This window comes from Zingiber officinale, chromosome 1A (genome assembly GCF_018446385.1).
Source record: "Zingiber officinale cultivar Zhangliang chromosome 1A, Zo_v1.1, whole genome shotgun sequence".
NCBI lineage: Eukaryota > Viridiplantae > Streptophyta > Magnoliopsida > Zingiberales > Zingiberaceae > Zingiber > Zingiber officinale.
This window is the reverse complement of record NC_055987.1, coordinates 123,033,454-123,053,721: the sequence shown is the minus strand read 5'-3', so window position 1 is coordinate 123,053,721 and position 20,268 is coordinate 123,033,454. Positions and strand designations below refer to the sequence as shown.

The 20,268-nt window shown below is 36.0% G+C and overlaps 2 protein-coding genes across 5 annotated transcripts; both read right to left on the bottom strand.

Moving 5' to 3' along the window:
- Positions 1 to 946: 946 nt before the first annotated feature.
- LOC122030036 lies at positions 947 to 5,582 on the bottom strand. Of its 4 annotated transcripts, none has more exons than XM_042589201.1 (4): positions 2,743 to 5,582; positions 1,760 to 1,867; positions 1,409 to 1,545; positions 947 to 1,329 (listed from the first exon to the last, which is right to left on the bottom strand). In XM_042589201.1, the coding sequence occupies exon 1, from the start codon at positions 5,438 to 5,440 to the stop codon at positions 2,765 to 2,767; it is 2,676 nt and encodes an 891-aa protein (XP_042445135.1). In that variant the 5' UTR covers positions 5,441 to 5,582; the 3' UTR covers positions 947 to 1,329; positions 1,409 to 1,545; positions 1,760 to 1,867; positions 2,743 to 2,764. The 4 variants fall into 4 exon arrangements, with proteins under 4 accessions (XP_042445135.1, XP_042445128.1, XP_042445121.1 ...); XM_042589194.1 differs by having other exon boundaries at positions 1,760 to 1,855; XM_042589187.1 differs by having other exon boundaries at positions 1,760 to 1,896; positions 2,743 to 5,581.
- Positions 5,583 to 11,303: 5,721 nt separating this feature from the next.
- Positions 11,304 to 18,741, bottom strand: LOC122030024 (WD repeat-containing protein PCN-like). Its single transcript, XM_042589178.1, has 11 exons — positions 18,395 to 18,741; positions 18,177 to 18,320; positions 15,246 to 15,558; positions 15,099 to 15,162; positions 14,797 to 14,910; positions 14,573 to 14,729; positions 14,230 to 14,356; positions 13,557 to 14,119; positions 13,180 to 13,361; positions 12,522 to 12,782; positions 11,304 to 11,925 (listed from the first exon to the last, which is right to left on the bottom strand). Exons 1-11 carry the CDS (start codon positions 18,560 to 18,562, stop codon positions 11,625 to 11,627), a joined length of 2,394 nt encoding a protein of 797 aa, XP_042445112.1. The 5' UTR covers positions 18,563 to 18,741; the 3' UTR covers positions 11,304 to 11,624.
- Between the last annotated feature and the right edge of the window lie 1,527 nt (positions 18,742 to 20,268).

The window sequence follows — 20,268 nt, the reverse complement described above, 5'->3', positions numbered from 1 at the left end:
AAAAAAATTCAACAACTCCTTCATAACTTTACACTTTTCATTATATTTCTCATTTTTTTCTTCCTATTTTTATTTTTTTATAAATATTTTTTAAAATTAATTTAATATTTAAAAAATAAATAAAATTTTTGAAGAAGCGATTCTAAAACACAGAGTCTTCTTCCAAAAAAACATGAATGGGAGGGAGCTCACTCCATGTTATCACATCATAATAAGAGCTCCCATTATAGTCATTTAATTTAATAATATTTAATGATGCTCTAGCATATACAATAGACATATGACATTTTTGATATCATAGTTAGGAGTCGAATCTTACAAGAACTCAAAATCAAAAATTTATTCCACTATACGTCTCCCACTTGTATACTTAATTTATCTCCTATATTTATGTAAGCTTCTTTAAAAAGATGTTGAGTTATAATTTTTTTTTTAATAATATTCAATGATTAAAGGATTTATAATTTAATGGTTCACTACCAAATAACTTGAAAACATAATTTAAAATCCAATATTTTTAATATTCCTCTCATTTGAAATTCAAATTCTAGGCTTATTATTCTTTAAAATATTTTATAAAAAAATTGATAAATCAAATAGCATTGAACCTGAGACTACGGACTATCAATGTAAATAAGAAGTGCTCACGATGAACAATTCGAAACCTCAGCATTAAGTGCGCCCCATTTAAAAAAAAAATCCCTTCATAATTGAAATCGAACTACAAATATTTAAATGACAATTTAACATCCTTCAGCTGCATTACTGTCCTTTAAAATATTTTATAACTGCGTGAGACCGGTGGAGGCAAGTGATTTATTTAATCCTTAATAAGGCAGTCGTTCAGAGTGGTAGAACTATCAAACGGAACATGATGAATGAATCGAATGAGCTAAGCATATCAAAATGATACACTATATTGGATAAAGATATTGACAAAAACAGATTAAGCATACAATTACTCCTTAGGGTAATAATTACTTGATTTTAAACCAGATCTGGGACCTCAAGCATCACTTTATTTTTTAAAAAAAAATCAAAAATGAAGAACTAGATTTCTAAAATGCCCTATTATGGTACCTCGTCGAAATTTTTGCAAGAGTAACTTAAGCTCCCGTTTGAAATCTCATTGATTATTGAAGCCCATTGTATCTCATTCGAGTTGATAGTCAATCGCCAAACCTTCCCGATTTTGATTCGAAACCACTGGCTCATCACTAAACAAGCATCACTGAAGCCCCGTGCTTCGCTGTAACCAGTGGAAGCTGAGCTTTGGAAGAATTGAGTATGGGAACTCAAAGTGTAATCGATCTTTATCATGTAATCGATCTAGCAGAGAGACCACGGTGACGTATAAGTTCAAAGAGTGAAAAACGCAACTTTCGAATTGTAAGAAAATCTAGCAAACCTTTTCTTGAATTGGCCTCGACATTGCTAAGGCTGCTACAGCTTGTGTGAGCTCTTACACATCCAATGTAGACGCATTTCACCATTTGCTCTTCAGAACAACTTGAAACCACTGGGAGGCATTATAACTTTTTTCAGCTGTCATAAACACCCTTGGATTAGACACCATGATTACTTAATTACTCAGTCCAAGATCCTATCAAACTGCATGTATCTATCAAGAAAAGATAGACGTGAAGATACAGCATATTTAAGTTTGAAGTGCATGCATGCGAAGACAAAGGGTAATTGTAACTACCAAGAATGAATTTGGCTTTAGTGGCAAAATAGCAAGCACTGAGTCACTTCTTACCATGATTATCTGATGGTGTGACTGATGAAAGATCCTAATTCCTTTTCCTCTTTTGTATTTGTGCCTTGTACTCTTGCGATCAAAAAGAGTGTTGAACTACAAGCACAACTTTAGGTTCATTAGACACTGTATGAAACCTGAGATGAGAAGCATGTCTTCAGTACAAGAAATGAGTTTTCTTGGTTAGTTGATTGTAGCTAGATAATAGTTGAATTTTTGTCATAATGATGCTTGACATTGTGAAATTAAGTAAGCCTTGATGCTAAGTTGCTAACCAGCTAATATGGTGGAAAGTGTTGGATTACAATGACAACTTAAGTTTTTGTACCCTATCAAGCTTGAGGAGCATGCCTCTTAAGTGCGAGACAGAACCAACTTTTGATTAATTGGTCGTAGCTAGAACAAAGGGCGTGGTTGAATTTGTCATAAGGATGCTTCACAAGGCTGACTGTACCATCGGTGCTCACCATCTGGTACAGTGGAAAGAGCAAAGAACAAAATGTAGTCTAATGCTCAAATTCAAGAGCTAAAGAATTCTAGTGAAATTGTAAGCTAAGAATTAATGAGAACAGAGATAATAGATTGAGTAGAGTAAAAGGTTGCGGTGAAGCACTTTAAATCATTGTTAGTGTTGATATTAATGTTTCTTTGATTATTCTATATGTTGCCTTGTTTATATGAAGCTTGATACTCAGATTCTTCAGGCATAATTAGTTCCATTACAGTACAAGCCACATGAAGAACCGGGACAAACATACAAGAAAACATGATTAAATAATACATCAAGCTTACTTCAATTAATAAAAAATCAGGAGATTCAATGAATCATACTATTAGGTCATGTTCCAAGATATTTAATATCATCTTTGAATTACATTTAACACACATTTAACCTAACATATAAAATTGTCATCAAAGCTTTAGTATGAGGAAATCAGTTAAACCTCATATCACATATATTAGAAAGCAAATGAATTATGTACCTGCTATCTGAAGCACCGCCTTTTAGGATACTTGCTTTCTGGGATACTGAGCACAGAAATCCTGGTATGGCTTGTAATTTTCCTTCCATTTTGAGAACTGTCTACTCAAGCAATTAAAATTTTTCTGTTCTGCTGGATTAAGTTCTACTTCGGTTCTATCAAAGTCCAACCTCACTGGACTTAGATCAAACAATTCACCCCTAATATTTCCATATTTAGAGTCAGGAACAGACTCTTTGTTTGCAACTCCACATAGAAATGTAGAAAAAATTTCATCTTTAGGGGACACCAAGCAGGCCGGCTTCCTTTCATCAAACTCAACAAATTCTTGTTTTGTATGAATAGCTGTTTCAATACTTGTTCTATTAGTAGACCTAGTACATGTCTGTGGTTCATAAACAAAATAAGACTTCTCAGCTTGCAGATCATCTGTGGCACCGAAACAATTGTCGTTTGTTGTGTCAGAAATGGAAATTTCTGGGAAAACTTCACTCAAAACTATTCTACACTGATTATCCAGCAAATCATCACCTGAATCTTCTTTGCCCATTAAAGGCATGCCTTTTTCAATCTGCTGCAATGCAAGAAGAACAGGGACAGGAATTAATGGACCAACAAGAGACTGCCCAGAGGATGATTTGCTGAACCACTTCTCACCCCTTCTTGAAGGTTTAGCAAAAAGGAATGGTAGAAACCTTTTCTCAGGAAATGAAGGAGGAATTTCTAGGAACTCAAACGTGGACCCACAGTTATCAACTGTAAACAGATCCGAGTATTTTGAAAAAGTTAACGAAAAAAGATCTGATCCAAGAGAATTTAAAGTCTTCTTGCATGCAACTTCAAATATACTGGTGGGTGTGCTAATTTCATTTACTAAATATGAAATAGGGAGAACAGAAGAAGACATGTTGCTATTTGTGAGTTTATTGGTATCACGCTCAAGCAAAGCATTTAAAAGATTGCCATTCATATACTGATGAAGATGCCACAGCCTATAAAACTTAAATGCGTTGGGCATTGTAGATTGACAACCCTCACTGGAGACTGTGACCTTTGTTCCAAACTGATCTTCTCCTTCATACTCAATTTCTTCCTGGCAAGTCAACTTTGTTGATGCATTATATCTCTGCATCTTCAGCTTCCCAGTCAAGCTAAGTCTGATTAAAGAAAATCCACCATAGCCTGAATTAGTGGCAAATAAGTCACTTGGGATGATGCAAAAACCAGCAACCATGTTGTCCATCTGTTTATGTGTCAGCGAATATAGAGAACTCTCCTCTGAGAAAATTTCTCTCACATAATAATCACCAGATATGCCACCATCAGATAAAACAAGGGTGGAAGGAAGATCCCAAGCATAAAGCGAAGGACTATCAGCAGTTTCAGCAAGTCTAGGCCCATAGCAAAACAACTTGAACACATTATGTGAAAATGAACCAATCAAGATGACAAAACCAGATTCCAAAGCGCACTTGAACTCATTTGCTGGCCTCAACTCTGGCAACCTAAACATGGCAATGTAGCTTGGATAATCCAGGCCGTGCTTCCACGTTAATAGAGGATGTAAAGGTTTCCTAACGTCAAACAGGAACAATCGACATTCAGTCACAACAGCAAAGTGCAGATCATTGTAAGGGGCCTTACAAAAAGCTAGGAACCTCTCATTCATGACCATAAAAGGGCTAACATTTAGAGAAGTTGGCATCTCAATCTTAGCCAAAAGCTCGTATCCAGTGCCTCTTCTGGATCCCGTATCAACCAAAAGAACAGCCTTAGAACAGGCAACAATAACAGTCCATGGCTTACAACCAAACTCGCAGCTCAGCCACCGTACAGAACAGTCATCACCATCCAAAGAAAGCTTCACGGCGCAACGACGCTTGCTCTGCAGATTAAACCAACAAAGTTCGCCGGTTTCTAGCAATGCGGCACTCTCCGCCACAAAATGTGGGTTCCAGCATACGTGCACAACAACACTCTCAAACCCCTGTGTCGACAGGGGAACCACGAGAGGCCTTGGCCTTTCACCGGCTGAATCTGAAACCCTAGTCTCCACCCTGAACCAGTTAATTGAGTACATACTTGTCGTGATCAACAGCCCCTCTACCAGGGGATTTCCAGCGGTCACCGAAGGCAACTCTGTCGAATAGGAAGATGGAGCCACAGGAGCCACTAATATCTTCAGTATCCGATGAGAGGGGTGTTTATAGCCTTCCTTTACCCTAAAGATGTCGCCGTCCCGGTCGGTTCTGAGCTCCGGCGACAGAGGGCCACCAAAGGAAAGGCCGACATAACCAATTAAATTTGCATTCGGACCGGTCGGGAAGAAAAGGACCAAGGAGCAGTCTCGGCAGCGCAGAGCGGCAAGGTTGTTGAAGGGGAGATAGTCGGAGGCTGATGACTCGGCGGCAGAGAGAGCAGCCTCAGCAGCCATGATGTCGATGGCGGAGGTAGAGAGGAAGGCTTCGTTCTCGGAGCATTTGAAGAAGGAGCGCAACCCGTGGACGAAGGAGGAGGCGGGGAGCGGGTGAGGAACGTTAAGGGCGAGAGAAGCGGAGGAAAGGAAGCGGACGGGTGGAGACGAGGTGGGGGAGAAGAGGAGCGACCCTACAGGAGCAGTAGATCCCGGGATGAGGTTAGGGGCGGAGAAGACGGAATCGATTGGGAGTTGGTTCCGCCAGTGGTCGGAGAATTCCATGGTCCGCCACTGTCGGGAAATGAAGACCGTAATGAAGCGGCGATACTACGAAGTGTCGACGCCGGCTGCACCACGAGCGCCGCGCCGGCGATGGCAAGAGGCGGCGGCGGCGGCGATGGAGGGAGAACCGTTTAGGTTACCGCCGGATATTTTTGCAACTTAAATAATTAATTCGATGAAAATTAAATTAATTGAATTTTTCTAATTAAAATCTAAAAATTTAATTCGGTTTAATAAAAATTCAATTTTTATTTAAAAATTAGGATTAAAAATTCAATTGAATCGAAAATTTTGATTCATTCAATATATATGATTTGATTTAACTGATTAAGACATTTTAAAATTAATTTTAAATCAAATTAATCAATTTTTTAGAAAAAGAAAATAAATTAAATTATTAAATTTGGTCGTTCAACTCCTATTTCTAAACAATCCAAATAGGTTGAATTCAAATCCGATTTAATCAGAAGTCCAGCGCATATATGATTTATATGGATTTAATATATGTCATTATATGGATTTAATATATAGTTTAATATTTTGATTTTGTTTATATAAATATAGATATTTAATTAGTTATTTAAGTAGTAAATAATAAATATTTAATTTAAGTAAATATACTTAAATTATACTGACAAATTTATACAATATACTTAGATGACTAAGTAGGAGATCTAGCAATCCGAAATACTTTATGTCAACCATGAATATATATATATATATATATATATATATATATATATATATATATATATATATATATATATATAGATACATAACAAAAAGTGTATGGTCAGGATGTTAATCTCAGATAATGACACTTTGAAAATCAAACTCTGGAACTCTCGATTATGAAATCATATGCTTCCAGCTATGTTATGTCATAGGGACTAGATGTCAACAATCAAAAGTACAAATAAAGTAAATCTCTTAAGCCTGGTTCATAAGATAATTAAAAGGAAAAGTGTATTGATAATGTTGATACTAATCCATCTTGAAAAGGTACAATTATATTGTAAGTTTATTGTGTAGAACAAACATATCTCTCTTATGAGCACTAGCTAACTCTCTGATAAAAAATGATTTGTTCATTCCAGCGTTTCTATCAATTCATTTTTAGGTTAATATAAAATATGTGAATTACATGTGGCTATTAGCCATTAATATAGGTGGTCAAGATATAGAAGAAGACACAATGAGTTTCGATCTCAAAATTTTATATGATAATAATCCATATCTTAACTACCGTACCGTCCTAAAAAACTTAGCACTAGCTAACTAATTACTTGATCAGTTAACCTAATTAGCTGGATTATTCCACATAAAACTAAAAACCAATTTCTTAATACCTTTATTTTAGGATAATCTAATCAGTACTCACTTCATCTAACTTTTCATGTTCCATTCTCTATGTAGACCCGATCCTGGACTCGGACCTAGCCTGGACCCAGAATCGGATCAACATACCGAGTAATTGTTGATCCAGTTCTAGTTCAAAAAACTTAACTGACTTGGAGGGTGTCAAGTCAATTACAGTTCAATAAAAAAAAAACCCATCGATCGACAGTTAACTGTCAGTTCAAACGGATGGTTTATTAAAGTGTTAGAACCGGTGCTTAACCGGTGATCCTAACAGTTGGGATGAATGAAATATATATTTTTTATATTCTTTTAACTGTTAAAATTATTTAATTATTTTTTTATCAATAATTATAATTTAGTATTAATTACTCTCTAAACAAAAAGATAGATCCGCTACCTTAGCGGCCCCTTAATGTCGGCCCCATGGATATGGAGGGAGGTTCATACAGGTACACAGGACATGGTGCATGGCAGGGTAAACACCAGGTCGTCAGTTCCTGAGAATCGATCTCTGGCTATTACACCAGAGATACCATGCGCCCACCGTCTGCGCTATGCCCTGGGGGCTAATTACTCTCTAAACAGTATAAGACGACAGAGGCGAGAAGGGTCGGTAAAGTTCTATTTAAAGCACAAGGGATAATGTTGGGATAGATAGTTGGCACTAATTGCTAGGTTTAGTAATCTGAAAGGTCTAATTAGATGATCATGTTCGAACTGTGAGTTGATGAAAGTTGGGGGCATGGCACTCTCTGCTGGCTCCGCGTAGATGTCAGGATGAGGTGAACCTTCGGCGAACATGCAACAAAGTCGGGCTGGGAAGGGGTTCCCGGCGATGACCCTCCGACGCTCAAGTCAGGCGAGAAGAAAGCTGAAGTAAAATAAAGAGAACTGTAGCTACAGTATGGTTGATTGCATACCTCCGTCAAAGTCTTGGGGTCCTTATATAGGCCCCCGGGGAGGCGCGTGCACGCTCATCGACGCGTGCGTGCTTCCCCAAACATACCTCAAAATGAATGTGTCAGAAAAGCACGTCTGACGCCATACCGCAACCGTCCGAACATATCTCTGACATGACAGTGAAAACTTCCACCATACGATTCTCTGTCTGGTCCGACTGCCGACCATGCTATCTGTCGACGGCACATATCTCGAGAAGGATATCTCTGGTCGTCCCCTTTGTATTCTTCTGCACCTTTTGTCTTTTATCGGGTTGAGCGGGAGAGATGCTCGGCCATACTGGTCGTCCGGGGGGGACGCAGGCGGGGCCGAGCGAGTGGACCGCTCGGTCATATGCTCGGATGAATAGCGCCTATGTTGGCCTACGGCCCAGCTGAGAGGCCGCTCGGCCCAACCAGCTGTCGTATGTGGATTCCTGAGCGTCGGAAACTCGACCCTTAGTCAAGTTATCTCCGTGCCGGCCTGGCCTTCTGTTACGGCCGATCGACAAGGTGTTCTCCCGCTCGACTCACCTTTTACGTTGATCGTCTCGACCTTGACCTCCACGTGCCATTAATCTCTGTTCGTACGGGACCCCTCCTTTATTACCGGATCACTAGATAACTTTTCCCGAAGTTTTAGTTGCTGAATGATGATTTTAGCGAGATAAGTTGCACCTTCTTTCAATGTTGGTCTAGGCCCCGTATCAATTGGCCTTGCCGACTTCAATGCTAATGCCGGGTAAAGATGCAGAAAAGACAGTTAGAGGGCGGGTGTTGTTTTCATCCAACTAGAATTATCCCAAGAGAAGCAGAGAACCAATGGCTAAAAATTCTCGGTTGATTGGACCAAGACCCACTCTCTAAATAGAGAACTCTTTTTAAGATTTTTCACATGGATTTTTTCTACTCTTATTCTTAATTCTGTAATCTCTACGCACTTTCAGCTCTAATACTATACAATTTTGACTTCCTCTTTCGAGTTCTGCCTACAATAAAAGAAGACCGAGGGCAAGAAGACCAAGGGTGAGCAAGTTCATCATCTCTCGAAGGGATAAAAAAATTAGTGAATTTAAACATTTAACTCATTGATGATGAGATCGAACAAATTTTGAATGATACCTAAAATATAAGGAAATACTAATGCAATTACTTTTTGAAATTTAGAAAATTCCTCCTTTAAAATCTTCTATTTATATTAAATATTTTGATAAAGTCACTCCTCCTTTAAATATTTTGATAAATATTTTTGAAGGGGAGCCTTGGCGCAACGGTAATATTATTGTCATATATCCAAAAGGTCACGGGTTCGAATCTTGGAAACAGTTTCTTGCAAAAAGTAGGGTAAGGTTGCCTACCCTGGTCACCGTCTCTTGCTATCACCTATGCCACTTTGTAGTAGCATCGCTTTCCATCCTCCTTTACAGTCTCCGTCTGAGCATGATCAATTTGTATTCCGTTGGATACTTCACTTCTATCATTTCAACGACTCATAATCATTGCCGACTTGGATTTTGTGCAAAGTATTATGGTGCGTACATTTTACACTCAATTTTTTCGACGGAAGAGTGACTTTATAAAAAAAAAAGACAGTATGGTGCAAGAAGCTCCCGTCATGCGGGGTCCCGGGAAAGGATCCATTATACGCAACCTTATCCTAGATGGAAAGCGTTGCTGCTACAAAGTGGCGTAAGTGATAACAAGAGACGGTGACCAGGATCGGTCTTAGACTTTGAAGGGTTCAGTGAAAAAAAACTCTTGTATTCATGTAAAAAATAAAATCGATGCTAAAATATAATTTTATTAACATAATACATAAATTAAATTTATGTTTAGAGATTTTATGATGAAAATACATAGAAATAAGAAAAGTTTGATTAAGGAGAAAGAAAATGTGTGTGTGTTGGTAAATATTTTTGGAAAAGAAAATTGATAATATTTTAGAATTTATAATTATATCTTTTTATTTTTTTACTTTTTATTAGTATTTATTTTAAAAAAATTATAATTTTTTTTCACGTTTTGTTAGCTATCTTAAAAAAAATATATATTTTTTTTAAAAAAAAAGTGGGTCCTGCCTCCTGCCGTCCCACTTTGATCATCCTAGGATCCTCTGGGGATTATGGTGCAGCGGTAGGGAATTCAGATTATCACTTAGGTATTCGCGGTTCGAGCTCTATCTATGACGAATTTGTAGGAATTTTTTCTTCAAATGGAGCACGCAAGTGTTGAACTCCTGGATTGCCCACTGCGAATGTTTCATGATTTATCCTGGTGGCCGATGAGAAACTTCCATGGAACCAAGCCGGTCATCCCAAGCTCGATGTTCCGTAACCTTATTAATCATTTTTTAAAAAATTTCTTTTGATCATCTTAGGATCAGCCACGGAGATCGCGAGGGAAAAGCGTTTAGGTTACCCATCTAAATCTTAATTATCATGCGATACTAGGTAAATAATTTTCTTGGGAGTATTTGTCCAATAAAACTGAATTAATTTTTTTTTTCGAAATCAAATTTTTAAGAAAAATTGAACTGAACCAATAAAATATCTATATGGAAAATTGAATTAATTAAAATTTTCTAATTAATTCAATTTAATAAAAATTAAGATCTGAAAATTTAATACGATCCAAAATTTTATTTCATTCCGTCTATTTGGTTTATCTATAAGAAATTTCAAATTCCAATCCAAATCGAATTAATCAATTTTTTTTAGAAAAAAAATAAAATTTTAAAAAAAATAACCGAATCAAACTTTTAAATTCAGATGATTTGTTCAATAAAATTGAACTTTTCTCGCTCCTATTCCTAAACGATCGAATCAAGTCGATTCGGTTCAAATCCGATTTAACCGGAAGCCCATCCAACATAAGCACACATATTACTAATGATCATCACTTATTTATATGGATTTAATATATAATTTATTATTTTAATTTTTTTTTGTAAACATAGATATTTAATTAGTTATTTAAGTAGTAAATAATAAATATTTAATTTAATAAAAATATTTGTAAATATATAATATACTTATTAGATGACTCAAATTTTATATTATTCAAATTTATTTAATAAGATAAAATTGAGTTTAAAATAAACCATTAAAATAATTAATTAAGTTTAATTTTGTTTCTTTTTTATTAGTTTAGTTTAATTTATTTAGATGTTGTTAAACGTTTGTCGTTTTAATTTTTTTTATCTATTTATAAATTTAATAAGAAAATTATTAATAGATATGATCTACAAACTTTATTTATAAATATTATTAATAAGTTATATATATTCAAATTTATTAATTGAATTTAATCAATTATCCTTATATATATTAACCGAATATAAACACAAATTTTTAGTTCATTTAAGGTCTTAATCGTACTCACTCGATCCAAGCTAGGTCACATCTAACAAACTAAATCATGTCAGCAATGAACACAACCATAACAGATTTAGCATCATCTAGCAATCCGAAATTCTTTAGAGGTCAGCAACAACTCAATGCTACAAATACAAGAAACCTCTTAAGTCAATCAATATGGTTCATAAAATAATTAAAAGATAAAAATACTGATAATGTTGATAGTAATCAATCTTGAAAAGGTACAGTTAAATATTGTAAGTTTATTGTCGTAGAACAAACATTTCTCTTTTGAGCACCAGCTAACTAGTTAGTTGACCTAATTAGCTTGATGATTCCACAGAAAACTAAAAACCAATTCCTTAGTACCCTCATTCTAGGAAAATCCAATCATTAACCATTTCATCGAATTTTTCATGTTACATTCTCTATGGAAGTCTGGCCTGGCCTGGCTTAGCTTTTGAACAAATCTCGGTCATTGCAAGATCTAATTCGCTTCTGCAACATTCTTCGACAAATGTATTACGTTTAAGTTCCAAAAATATGTCTATGAACTGGAGCTTCAAAGTTTCTGACAACTTCCTTCCACTGTTTCTCTACTATCAAAATGGAATTTTCTGAGAAGTGACTAACAAATAGGGTGGGATCTTTGAATACAAAAAGGTCAAAGTCATTTTCGTTGGTTCTGGATTCATGTTCCTGAAATTTCCGCTTTTGCATTGCCCCGTTGGAGTTTTTACAATCGTGATTCTCTAGTGGTTGATCAGACCCATTCTGGAATTCCATATCTTGATCAGCTGGTATCGCAAAGTTAATCAGGCACATGGCCCTGCATGAATAAAAGAAAAGACCAGAGCTGAGAAATTGTAATTTCAGTTTAGAATAGGAAAAGACATTCTCTATTGTTTTCACAAAGAGTAATCCCTAGAAAACAATGATGAAATTAACAAATGCTAAAATCTTAGGAGGAATCTGAAAATTAGTCAGGCTAGACAACATTCTTGCAAGCACTGCATCTTGATCTCTCAGAACTAGCTTCACTTTACAAGCAAATAGATCTAGTCGACATCCACTTTGCAGTCAGAACCCTCACAAATGTACTTGAATTCTAACTAAATTATATGAAACCAGCCATTTAAGAAATCCTGAAAGGATAGAAGATGTACGAACATCCACGAGTTGCATTTGTCATAAAAGCAACAATCAAAAAGTAAAATGATGCTGTCATTCCAACCAAGATAAAGAAAACATGTCACTCAGGCAAAGAGAGGGGAATATATAGTTACAAATAACTAAGAATAGGCATTCACAAAGACCCTCCAGATGCGGTGCTTAGATAACATTATACTCACAAATCATGCAATTATGCATAAATAGAAATATTAAGCAGAGTTAGAAAACGTATGAGATTTTGAATAGTCATACCTTGCACTGTACACGATGGCTGAAGTTGATGAGGAGAAAGGCAGAAAGGATAGACCAATAATTTCCCCTGGAAATTCTTGAAATGCACGAGGAAGATGGGCACTATGGTGCTTTGACCATTCCCCCAGATTTTTGGCTTTCAAATCCAACTCAAAGATTTCATTAGAAGCTGTCGTGACAACAAAAGTGTTGCTGTTCTTAGGAGGAAAGCCACCAGCAGTGACAGAAGCATCATTCAACCTGGACACGAACCAATGTTGTCTGCCAAATAATTTGAACAAGAATCTTATCATTGAAGAAACCAAGATATGCATAATGGGAGCACATGATGCTTTTCTACAAGAAAAGGTGTCTAAAAAAATAGTATTGTCATTGAGCAAAACCTCTAGACAAAATTTATTGTGTAGGCATAGACAATAGTCCAGAAGAAACATACAAGGATCATTGGTATTTTAATCAATTTGAAAATATAACCACTAGAACGCTCCATGGAACATAAATGACATAACTGATTGTTCAAAATAACGCAGATACAAAATTTATTTTCTAGTCCTTGCTAATATTTCACCAAAAAATCATACACAATAAGATGATGAGCATATACCACTAAATGGACATAGATTAGTGAGTAGTAAAGTCATAGCTATCATCAACTCACCTTTTTATCTCCAAATCGAATATATAAATGTCACCGAAGGAATTAATAGCAGCTAACCACTGTCCATCCACACTGGTAAACATTTGTGTTATAGGAGGCTCGTTAGCTGCAACATTCATACGATCTAACTTCCTCTGAGGAACAAAAGTCTGCACTATCTCAGATTTTTTTATGTCCACAATCTGTCCTCACAAAAAAGAACCAACACAAACAGTCAAAAGCATGCAAAATAGGAGCTAACATGTAAAATCAGCATAAAGCATTGAGAATAAATGGAAGCACCACAGAGCAATTAAGATAATAATTCAACAATTTTCCTAGCGAAGTAATTAAATTACCCTAATCCTGATTAAAAATGAGAACAGTATGAAACTTACATATATTTTTCTATCATGACCAGCTAGCATCAAACACGAGGAATCTGCACTAAGGAGCAAAGAATGTGCATAAGGCAGTTTATTTGGAAGTTGTATTTTTTCAATCATCCACTTAGTTTTCTGAGCTTTAGGCTTCTTTAGTTCAAATAAGAAGGGCTTCACTTGATTGGAGTATGCAAAGAGCATTCCCGAACCAGATATAGCACTACAAATTATTTTTCTAGAACCTTTGCTTTTGACCCGAGCAAGAAGTTGTGTAACCACCAATTTACCATCTATCTTCACATCCAAGACATCCAAATAGTCAGAGGATTGAAAAAGCATCACTGGCACCCCACAGTTTATTGTAGTACTTGCCAACTTGAGTAATGGACGTTGGGGTGCAGGGCACATATCATGAGGTGAAAATTGGGTGAACTCCTTTGCAGAGTATGCAAATAACTTAGCATCATCACCACCAGAAATGAGCATGGGAACTCCTGAACGTGCCCATTTGTGATAACTAAAATTTATGGGTTTTTCCTGACGGCGAATCTTGCGTGTCTTTTTATCATGGAATTGATCTAGCAGAGAGATTGTAGTCATGTATAAGTCCAAAAGTTGAAAAATACAACTTTCAAAGAGTCAGAAACTTAGAAAAACCGAGCACCATTAGTGGTTTCTATGAACAAACCTTCTCTTCTAATTGGCTTTGCCATTGCTAAGGCTGTTACATCATGAGTGTGAGCTCTTACATATCCAACATAGATCCATTTCACCATTTGTTCTCCAGTGAGCTTAGAAAGCTTATACAAAACAACCTGAAATCATTAGGATACATTTTAGAATACATGGTTACAGAAAACAGGGAGTTATCATCTAGACCATTCCTCGATATAGGATTCAACTTAAAAATTTTCAACTGTAATAGCACTAGTAAAATTGGTCAATAATTACTTTATTACTCTGACAAAATTGGTGTACTTGCATTGTAGAACAACTGGATTCAATTTTAGAAAGATCTAGGAACTAAGCACCTGTCCATCTGAACCAGCAGAAAACACATCGTCTTGACTGGCTGTTAAAGCTTTCGCATCACCCTTGTGATAAGTGTGGGCTTGTAGAAGTGTCCCATGTTGACTGTCCCAAAACTGAACACTTCCACTACTATCTCCACTGACCAGTGTGCCACATCTGAAATAGTAGTTTGTTCAACAATAAGGATAGATATGAAGCAAGAATTAACATCAACAGATGTCACCTTAAGAAGATCAAGGACCATATACAAAGTTCGTGTCCACTGCCCAATCCTCCAAGACCAACTGTAATGCGATAATTTTCTTGGAAAGATGCAACAGACCAGCATCTTATTAAACTGCGTGTATCAACAATTGACAGATGTGAAGATACAGCATATTTAATTTTAAAATGCATGCATGAGAAGACTTGGAAAGATGCAGCTATGACGAACAATCAATTTGTCTTTGGTGACAAAACAAAGAATAATGAGTAATATTTGCCATGATATCTCATGATGCAACTGATAAAAACATACAAACATACCCATCACTGCTTCCTGAAAATATCAACCTTGCATCATGGCTCCATGCAAGACTTAAAATGCGTCCTGTAACATTAGTTGGAAACGTTTGGAGTGACAAAAGAAGGAAAAAGGACTTAAAAAACAGAGTGAAGGGTTCTGAATCTAACCGCTAACTCTTGGAAAAGATCTATTATAAGTCAATTCATCCTTATCAAAGACATGATACATGCGTATGCAACCATCGTCACAAGCAACAGCTAAACGTTGACTAGCAGTCAGAGTGGTCATTGCATGGAATTCACCATCACTATCACTGTTGCCTTCATTATCACTAAAACTAGATTCAGAATCACTTTGAACGTGATGATTTGAGTGGCCATTTGAAACAGGCTCATTGTTGGTTTTATCTGTATGCATTGAATCATCAGAAGGTTCTAAAGCCATCTGCCAGATAGACACTCCAACTGAATCTAACACAACCTGTAGGAAACATGTGGACAAGGTAATCTTAGTATTTGGGGAAATTTTGTTACTATCAGATAATGATTTTTGTTAATCCAAGACAGTATCACAATAAACAAAATCAAGTATAGTATATAAAATATGAAATTAATCCTCTTAATGAATATAAACAAGCTGTAGGTGAGGTTCGTCCCAGGAATTGTGTACATGTATTTTTGAATGGTTATTGAATCATGAATTGTAAAGCTTAAACAAAAAATACAAAATAGGTTTAAAAAATGCCTTTGAACATTTGTTAGATCCTAAAAGGCTAAAACACATAAAATAACATAATTTTCTATTTAAGAGCATTATTAATAGAGTAAGTTGATATTGATTGATAACAAATATATACAACAACAACCAAGCTTTATCCCACTAGAAGGGGTTGACTTTGATAACAAATATATATAGGTTAATATTTTATATTGATGATAATGTGCAAATTATTTTCATTTCATTGAAATTTGAAATGAAATGTCAATAAAAAATTTCAACATCAAATGCTTGCAATATTAGGAAAATCATTGTTGTCTCAATCGTCACTATCGACTCCAATCTCTATAGCAGATATATCAAGACAACAAAAATCTAAGAGAAACATAAAGAAGACTGTAAATGGAAGGAGAATTAAGAAAAGTGATATCGAAACAAAAAGAAATTTGAAGTTTCTGGAAAATTGCATCTAGATCTAAATATGAAGAGGAGATAACCCATGTTTTTAGAACATATCATTAAATGTATATGGATAACATATGAGAACTTTGAATAACCTTGAAGGATTTATCAATAGTTAACAGTGCAAACACTTTGGTGTCTGGATTACATGTCAGGAAAACAGTTGACAAATATGAGAAAATTAAGTTACGAGAAACAATAAAAAATGAAAAAAAAAGGAAATAAACATCCATTAAGAAAAACAATTGAAATAACATTTTGAATTTTGTAAATTTTGATAGTTTGATTTTTTATTCATGTGTTGATCCAGGAGTATATGGAAAGAGGTTACAGCATGGGCTGATAGTGCTGAGGCATGACCCTTATTATTGAAAATGTGGTAACATGAGTTAGGTGTTTTTCTTTGTTTTCATTGCTACTGTACGTTTAGGAGTCCTTTGGAGAATTAAAGAGAACATAAATGTGCGTTGTACCCATAATTGTCATCCATGACCACAAACTGGTGTGTACTCAAGAAGCTTGTGTCTTCATAATATCTCAAAAGCATTCTAAGTTGGCATTGACTATAAGATCAAATCACATATAATAACAATGTTTCTGTTTTGTTTTTTTCATTTCTTTGTGCAACCATTAGTTTTGTATGCCAATGTTAAATGCCCAGTGCCTTTCGACTCCCACAATGCCCCATTTTATCTTCTTCATGAGGCTCATTTGTTAGTTCTGATTCAATAGCAACTAAACCAGCTGCTTCATTCTCAGTTAAAGGATGTAAATGCAACTACTCAAACTTTTCATGCACAAGAACAATACAGTATCACAACATTAACTAGTAGATTGCTAATGACAAATTGCCAACAACCAGATGCTAACATTTAGTGGCTATGGCCTTCAAAAATCTAGGTTGGGTTTCAAAAATGACAATTATGAATGAGAGATGGGGTCTATTTTTGTTGCACAGCGACAATACATTATGCAGAAGAACATGGTTTGCAAGACACTTGAACACACTCTCCTCCAAATTACCTGCACAAATGCAATGGTGAAAGGGCCCTTTCTGTGGAATGCTTTTTGTGCCCAAACACTTCCCTCAAAATCAAGCAGATGTAGTGGCAAACTCAGGTAATTGGGATGAGTGATGAACATAGTGGCAAACAGAGGTCAGGTCAGTGCAAAGATCAAGTGGAGGAGGCAACAGGATGAATGGTGAAGAAACAAGTCACTTTGTAGTGTTTGTGCGAGCTTGTGTCTCCTTACACTAAGGTCGAGCACAAGTATAAAGCTCAGTGTGACAGATTGAGGTGGACATCAACAAACATGGTAACGGAGATCTGTCTGGAGGTCAGTGACAATAGCAGATGACAAGGAGAGTTGACTTGGCAGTGGCATTGACTGGGGAAGGGGAGAGGGTTACTTGGTCGATGTCTTCACCTCACCAACCTCTTCGTCTTCCCTTTACCCATGTAATGAAACTTTGGTCCTCTTTTCCCATCTAGTTTCCCCATTTTTTCCCTTCCCTCATTTGCCTCCTTTCTCACTGGCTTCCCTACTCTGTGTAAATGAACTCATAGGTGTTTATTTTTCCCTAGCCGTTTCAAAACCACAACAAGTCCCTTCATCAGCGAGTTTTCTTGTTTGGTTTATACCAAAATTTGCTTGTTCAGCTAAATTTCGGGTACAGCTCCCGCTATAAGCTACATGAACTTGCTACACCTCACTTCAATGGAAGTAATATTGTTTGTAAGCATAAATTGAGGAGTTTAAGAACCCTAATTTAGGATTCAAGATTCAATGCACTAAAAACCAGACTATTGTATAATGCGGAGCAAGAAATTAGAGGCCAACTAAGAATGGCAGGAAAAAAACAGGGTTTTGGTTTTAACAGAAAGGGAAATGATAGCAAGAAAGAAGAAAAACTATACCTTTTTATTTAAGGAGTAGAGATCCCACTCATATATAGAACCGTCTATGCTAGAAGACAGCAAACGTCCAAGGCCTGCATTCCTCGGGCTCGGACGGCACCACAACAGCGAAGACACTCTCGAACTAGGATCTCCTTGCATCGTCTTCAAGCAAAGTGAACAATTAGATCCTAGTAATACTCATATCAATTCATTAACTCAGAGGTCATGAAGCATACGAGCTGGCAATGCCATCCAATGGAGCCAGGGGAGACGAGCCAAATCTCCAAGGACCCGTCCTCCCGTGCCGCCGCAACCCGTGATCCGTCTGCACTGGTGGCAAGGGCCACCACCGCCGAAGGCTTCCACTCGACTGACCTGCTTCGGTGAATCCGGAGCTTCTCCATTGCTTGCTCCGATACAAGGGCCCAAACAAGCACAGAAGAACCTCAAAATCGCCTCGAAAGAATCTAAGAATTATTCTTAGCTGAGTGGATCAGAATCCCCAATCTCACCCCAAAGATTTCGCCGAGAGAGTCGCCCACCGGCATCGGGCACGCGCCGGCCGAGGGTTTCAAGAGAGAAGGTTTTGCGGGCGACGAAAACCCTTTTATGATCGACGAGGGTGCGTATCTTTTTATTTTCGCGACTTAAGTCACGAACACGAAGAAACCTAAACATTTCCGCTAATTATAAATTAGTAGTAAACAAAACAAACTGTAAAATCAACTCACAAAGTACGAAAGAAAGTGTTTTCGTAGTAAACAAAAGAAAAGGAAGTATAAACCACCGTACTTTGTATAAAATATATATTATGCAATAGTCTCTCAATATTTTTTATTTATAATGTAAGAATTTTAATAAATTTATAAATTGATAAAAAATACTTTAATATAATAATAGTTCGTACGAATAATTTTAATTAAATAAAAGTAATTCTAATTAAATTAAAACAAAAAAAAAAAAAAAATCAAAAGAGCACTTCTGTTTTTCTTGAATCCTCAAGGTGACGCCTGTTTTTTATTTTTTTAACCAAAACATCCCCTTATAAAATCACACAACACTCTTTAAATACAATATTCAGCGTTATTATTTCCTATCCCATATATTAAATCCTCATGAGGATTTGACTTATTTAACCATATCTACATTATAAAAACTATAAAATTATAATTATTATAATATTATAGTAACTACGATTTTATAATTTTTATAACATAGATTTATTTTATTCAATAATATTTATATTGTAATAATTATGAAATCATGATTACTATAATAATATAATGACTATGAAATCGTAGCTAATACAATATCATAGCCGCTACGATTTCATAGCTAGACTATATTATTTAACAACATTCACATTATATCAACTGTGAACTATAACTATTACAAATATTATAGTAACTATAATTTTATAGTTGTTATTACATGTATCAATTCATTAATTAAACTCTTTAAGAGCAAATTGTATTATATATATAGAGCGACGCACATACATCACGTTGCCAACAAGATATCTTTATAAAAAACATTCTTTTTATTTTTTTCTCCCCTTCTGCCTTCAATTCAAAACGACAAGCGAAGGTATTTTCTCAAATCTAAATTTCCCTCGTGCTCTCTCTCCCTCTCGTCTCTTCCTTCGTCATCGTCTTCTGTCGCAGCGTGCTCCTGCTAGGCAACCAAAAACAAAGGCGTTGTAAGCTACTTGGATAACTTACAGTCGCATACTTATTCTCGAGTTGGTTGGAAGCTCGAGAAACTGCCATCGAACACATAGCCAACGCTAGTTTGCTTAGACCCCTCTCCATTCTCAATCGTAAATCTTTCCACTCTACTATCTATTTTTCAACTATATACAATACTTTTTAGCTTTGATATATCCTACAATGCACAAGCCCTAGCTGTTTTCTTACCAGTTTTTACTTATATAATTTGCAAAGAACTTCCCAAACATCATTTCATAACCAATAATAATGTATTTCATTTTAAGTTGTAATTCTTGACCATGATCCTAATATATATTAGAAGAAAAAATTTATACTACAATGTACAAGGTCAAACCTTGCAACCACTTGGACAATTAGCTGCTACAAGTTGTAGCAGCTAC

Excerpts from the sequence above, each read along its gene's own strand:
- LOC122030036 (XM_042589201.1), bottom strand. The coding sequence starts at position 5,440 with ATGGAATTCTCCGACCACTGGCGGAACCAACTCCCAATCGATTCCGTC.
- LOC122030024 (XM_042589178.1), bottom strand. The coding sequence starts at position 18,562 with ATGGAGAAGCTCCGGATTCACCGAAGCAGGTCAGTCGAGTGGAAGCCT. Across the intron at positions 18,321-18,394 it reads TTGGATGGCATTGCCAGCTC|ACGATGCAAGGAGATCCTAG; the intron begins GTATGCTTCATG and ends CTTTGCTTGAAG. Across the intron at positions 14,120-14,229 it reads AAAGCCAATTAGAAGAGAAG|ATCAATTCCATGATAAAAAG; the intron begins GTTTGTTCATAG and ends TCTCTCTGCTAG.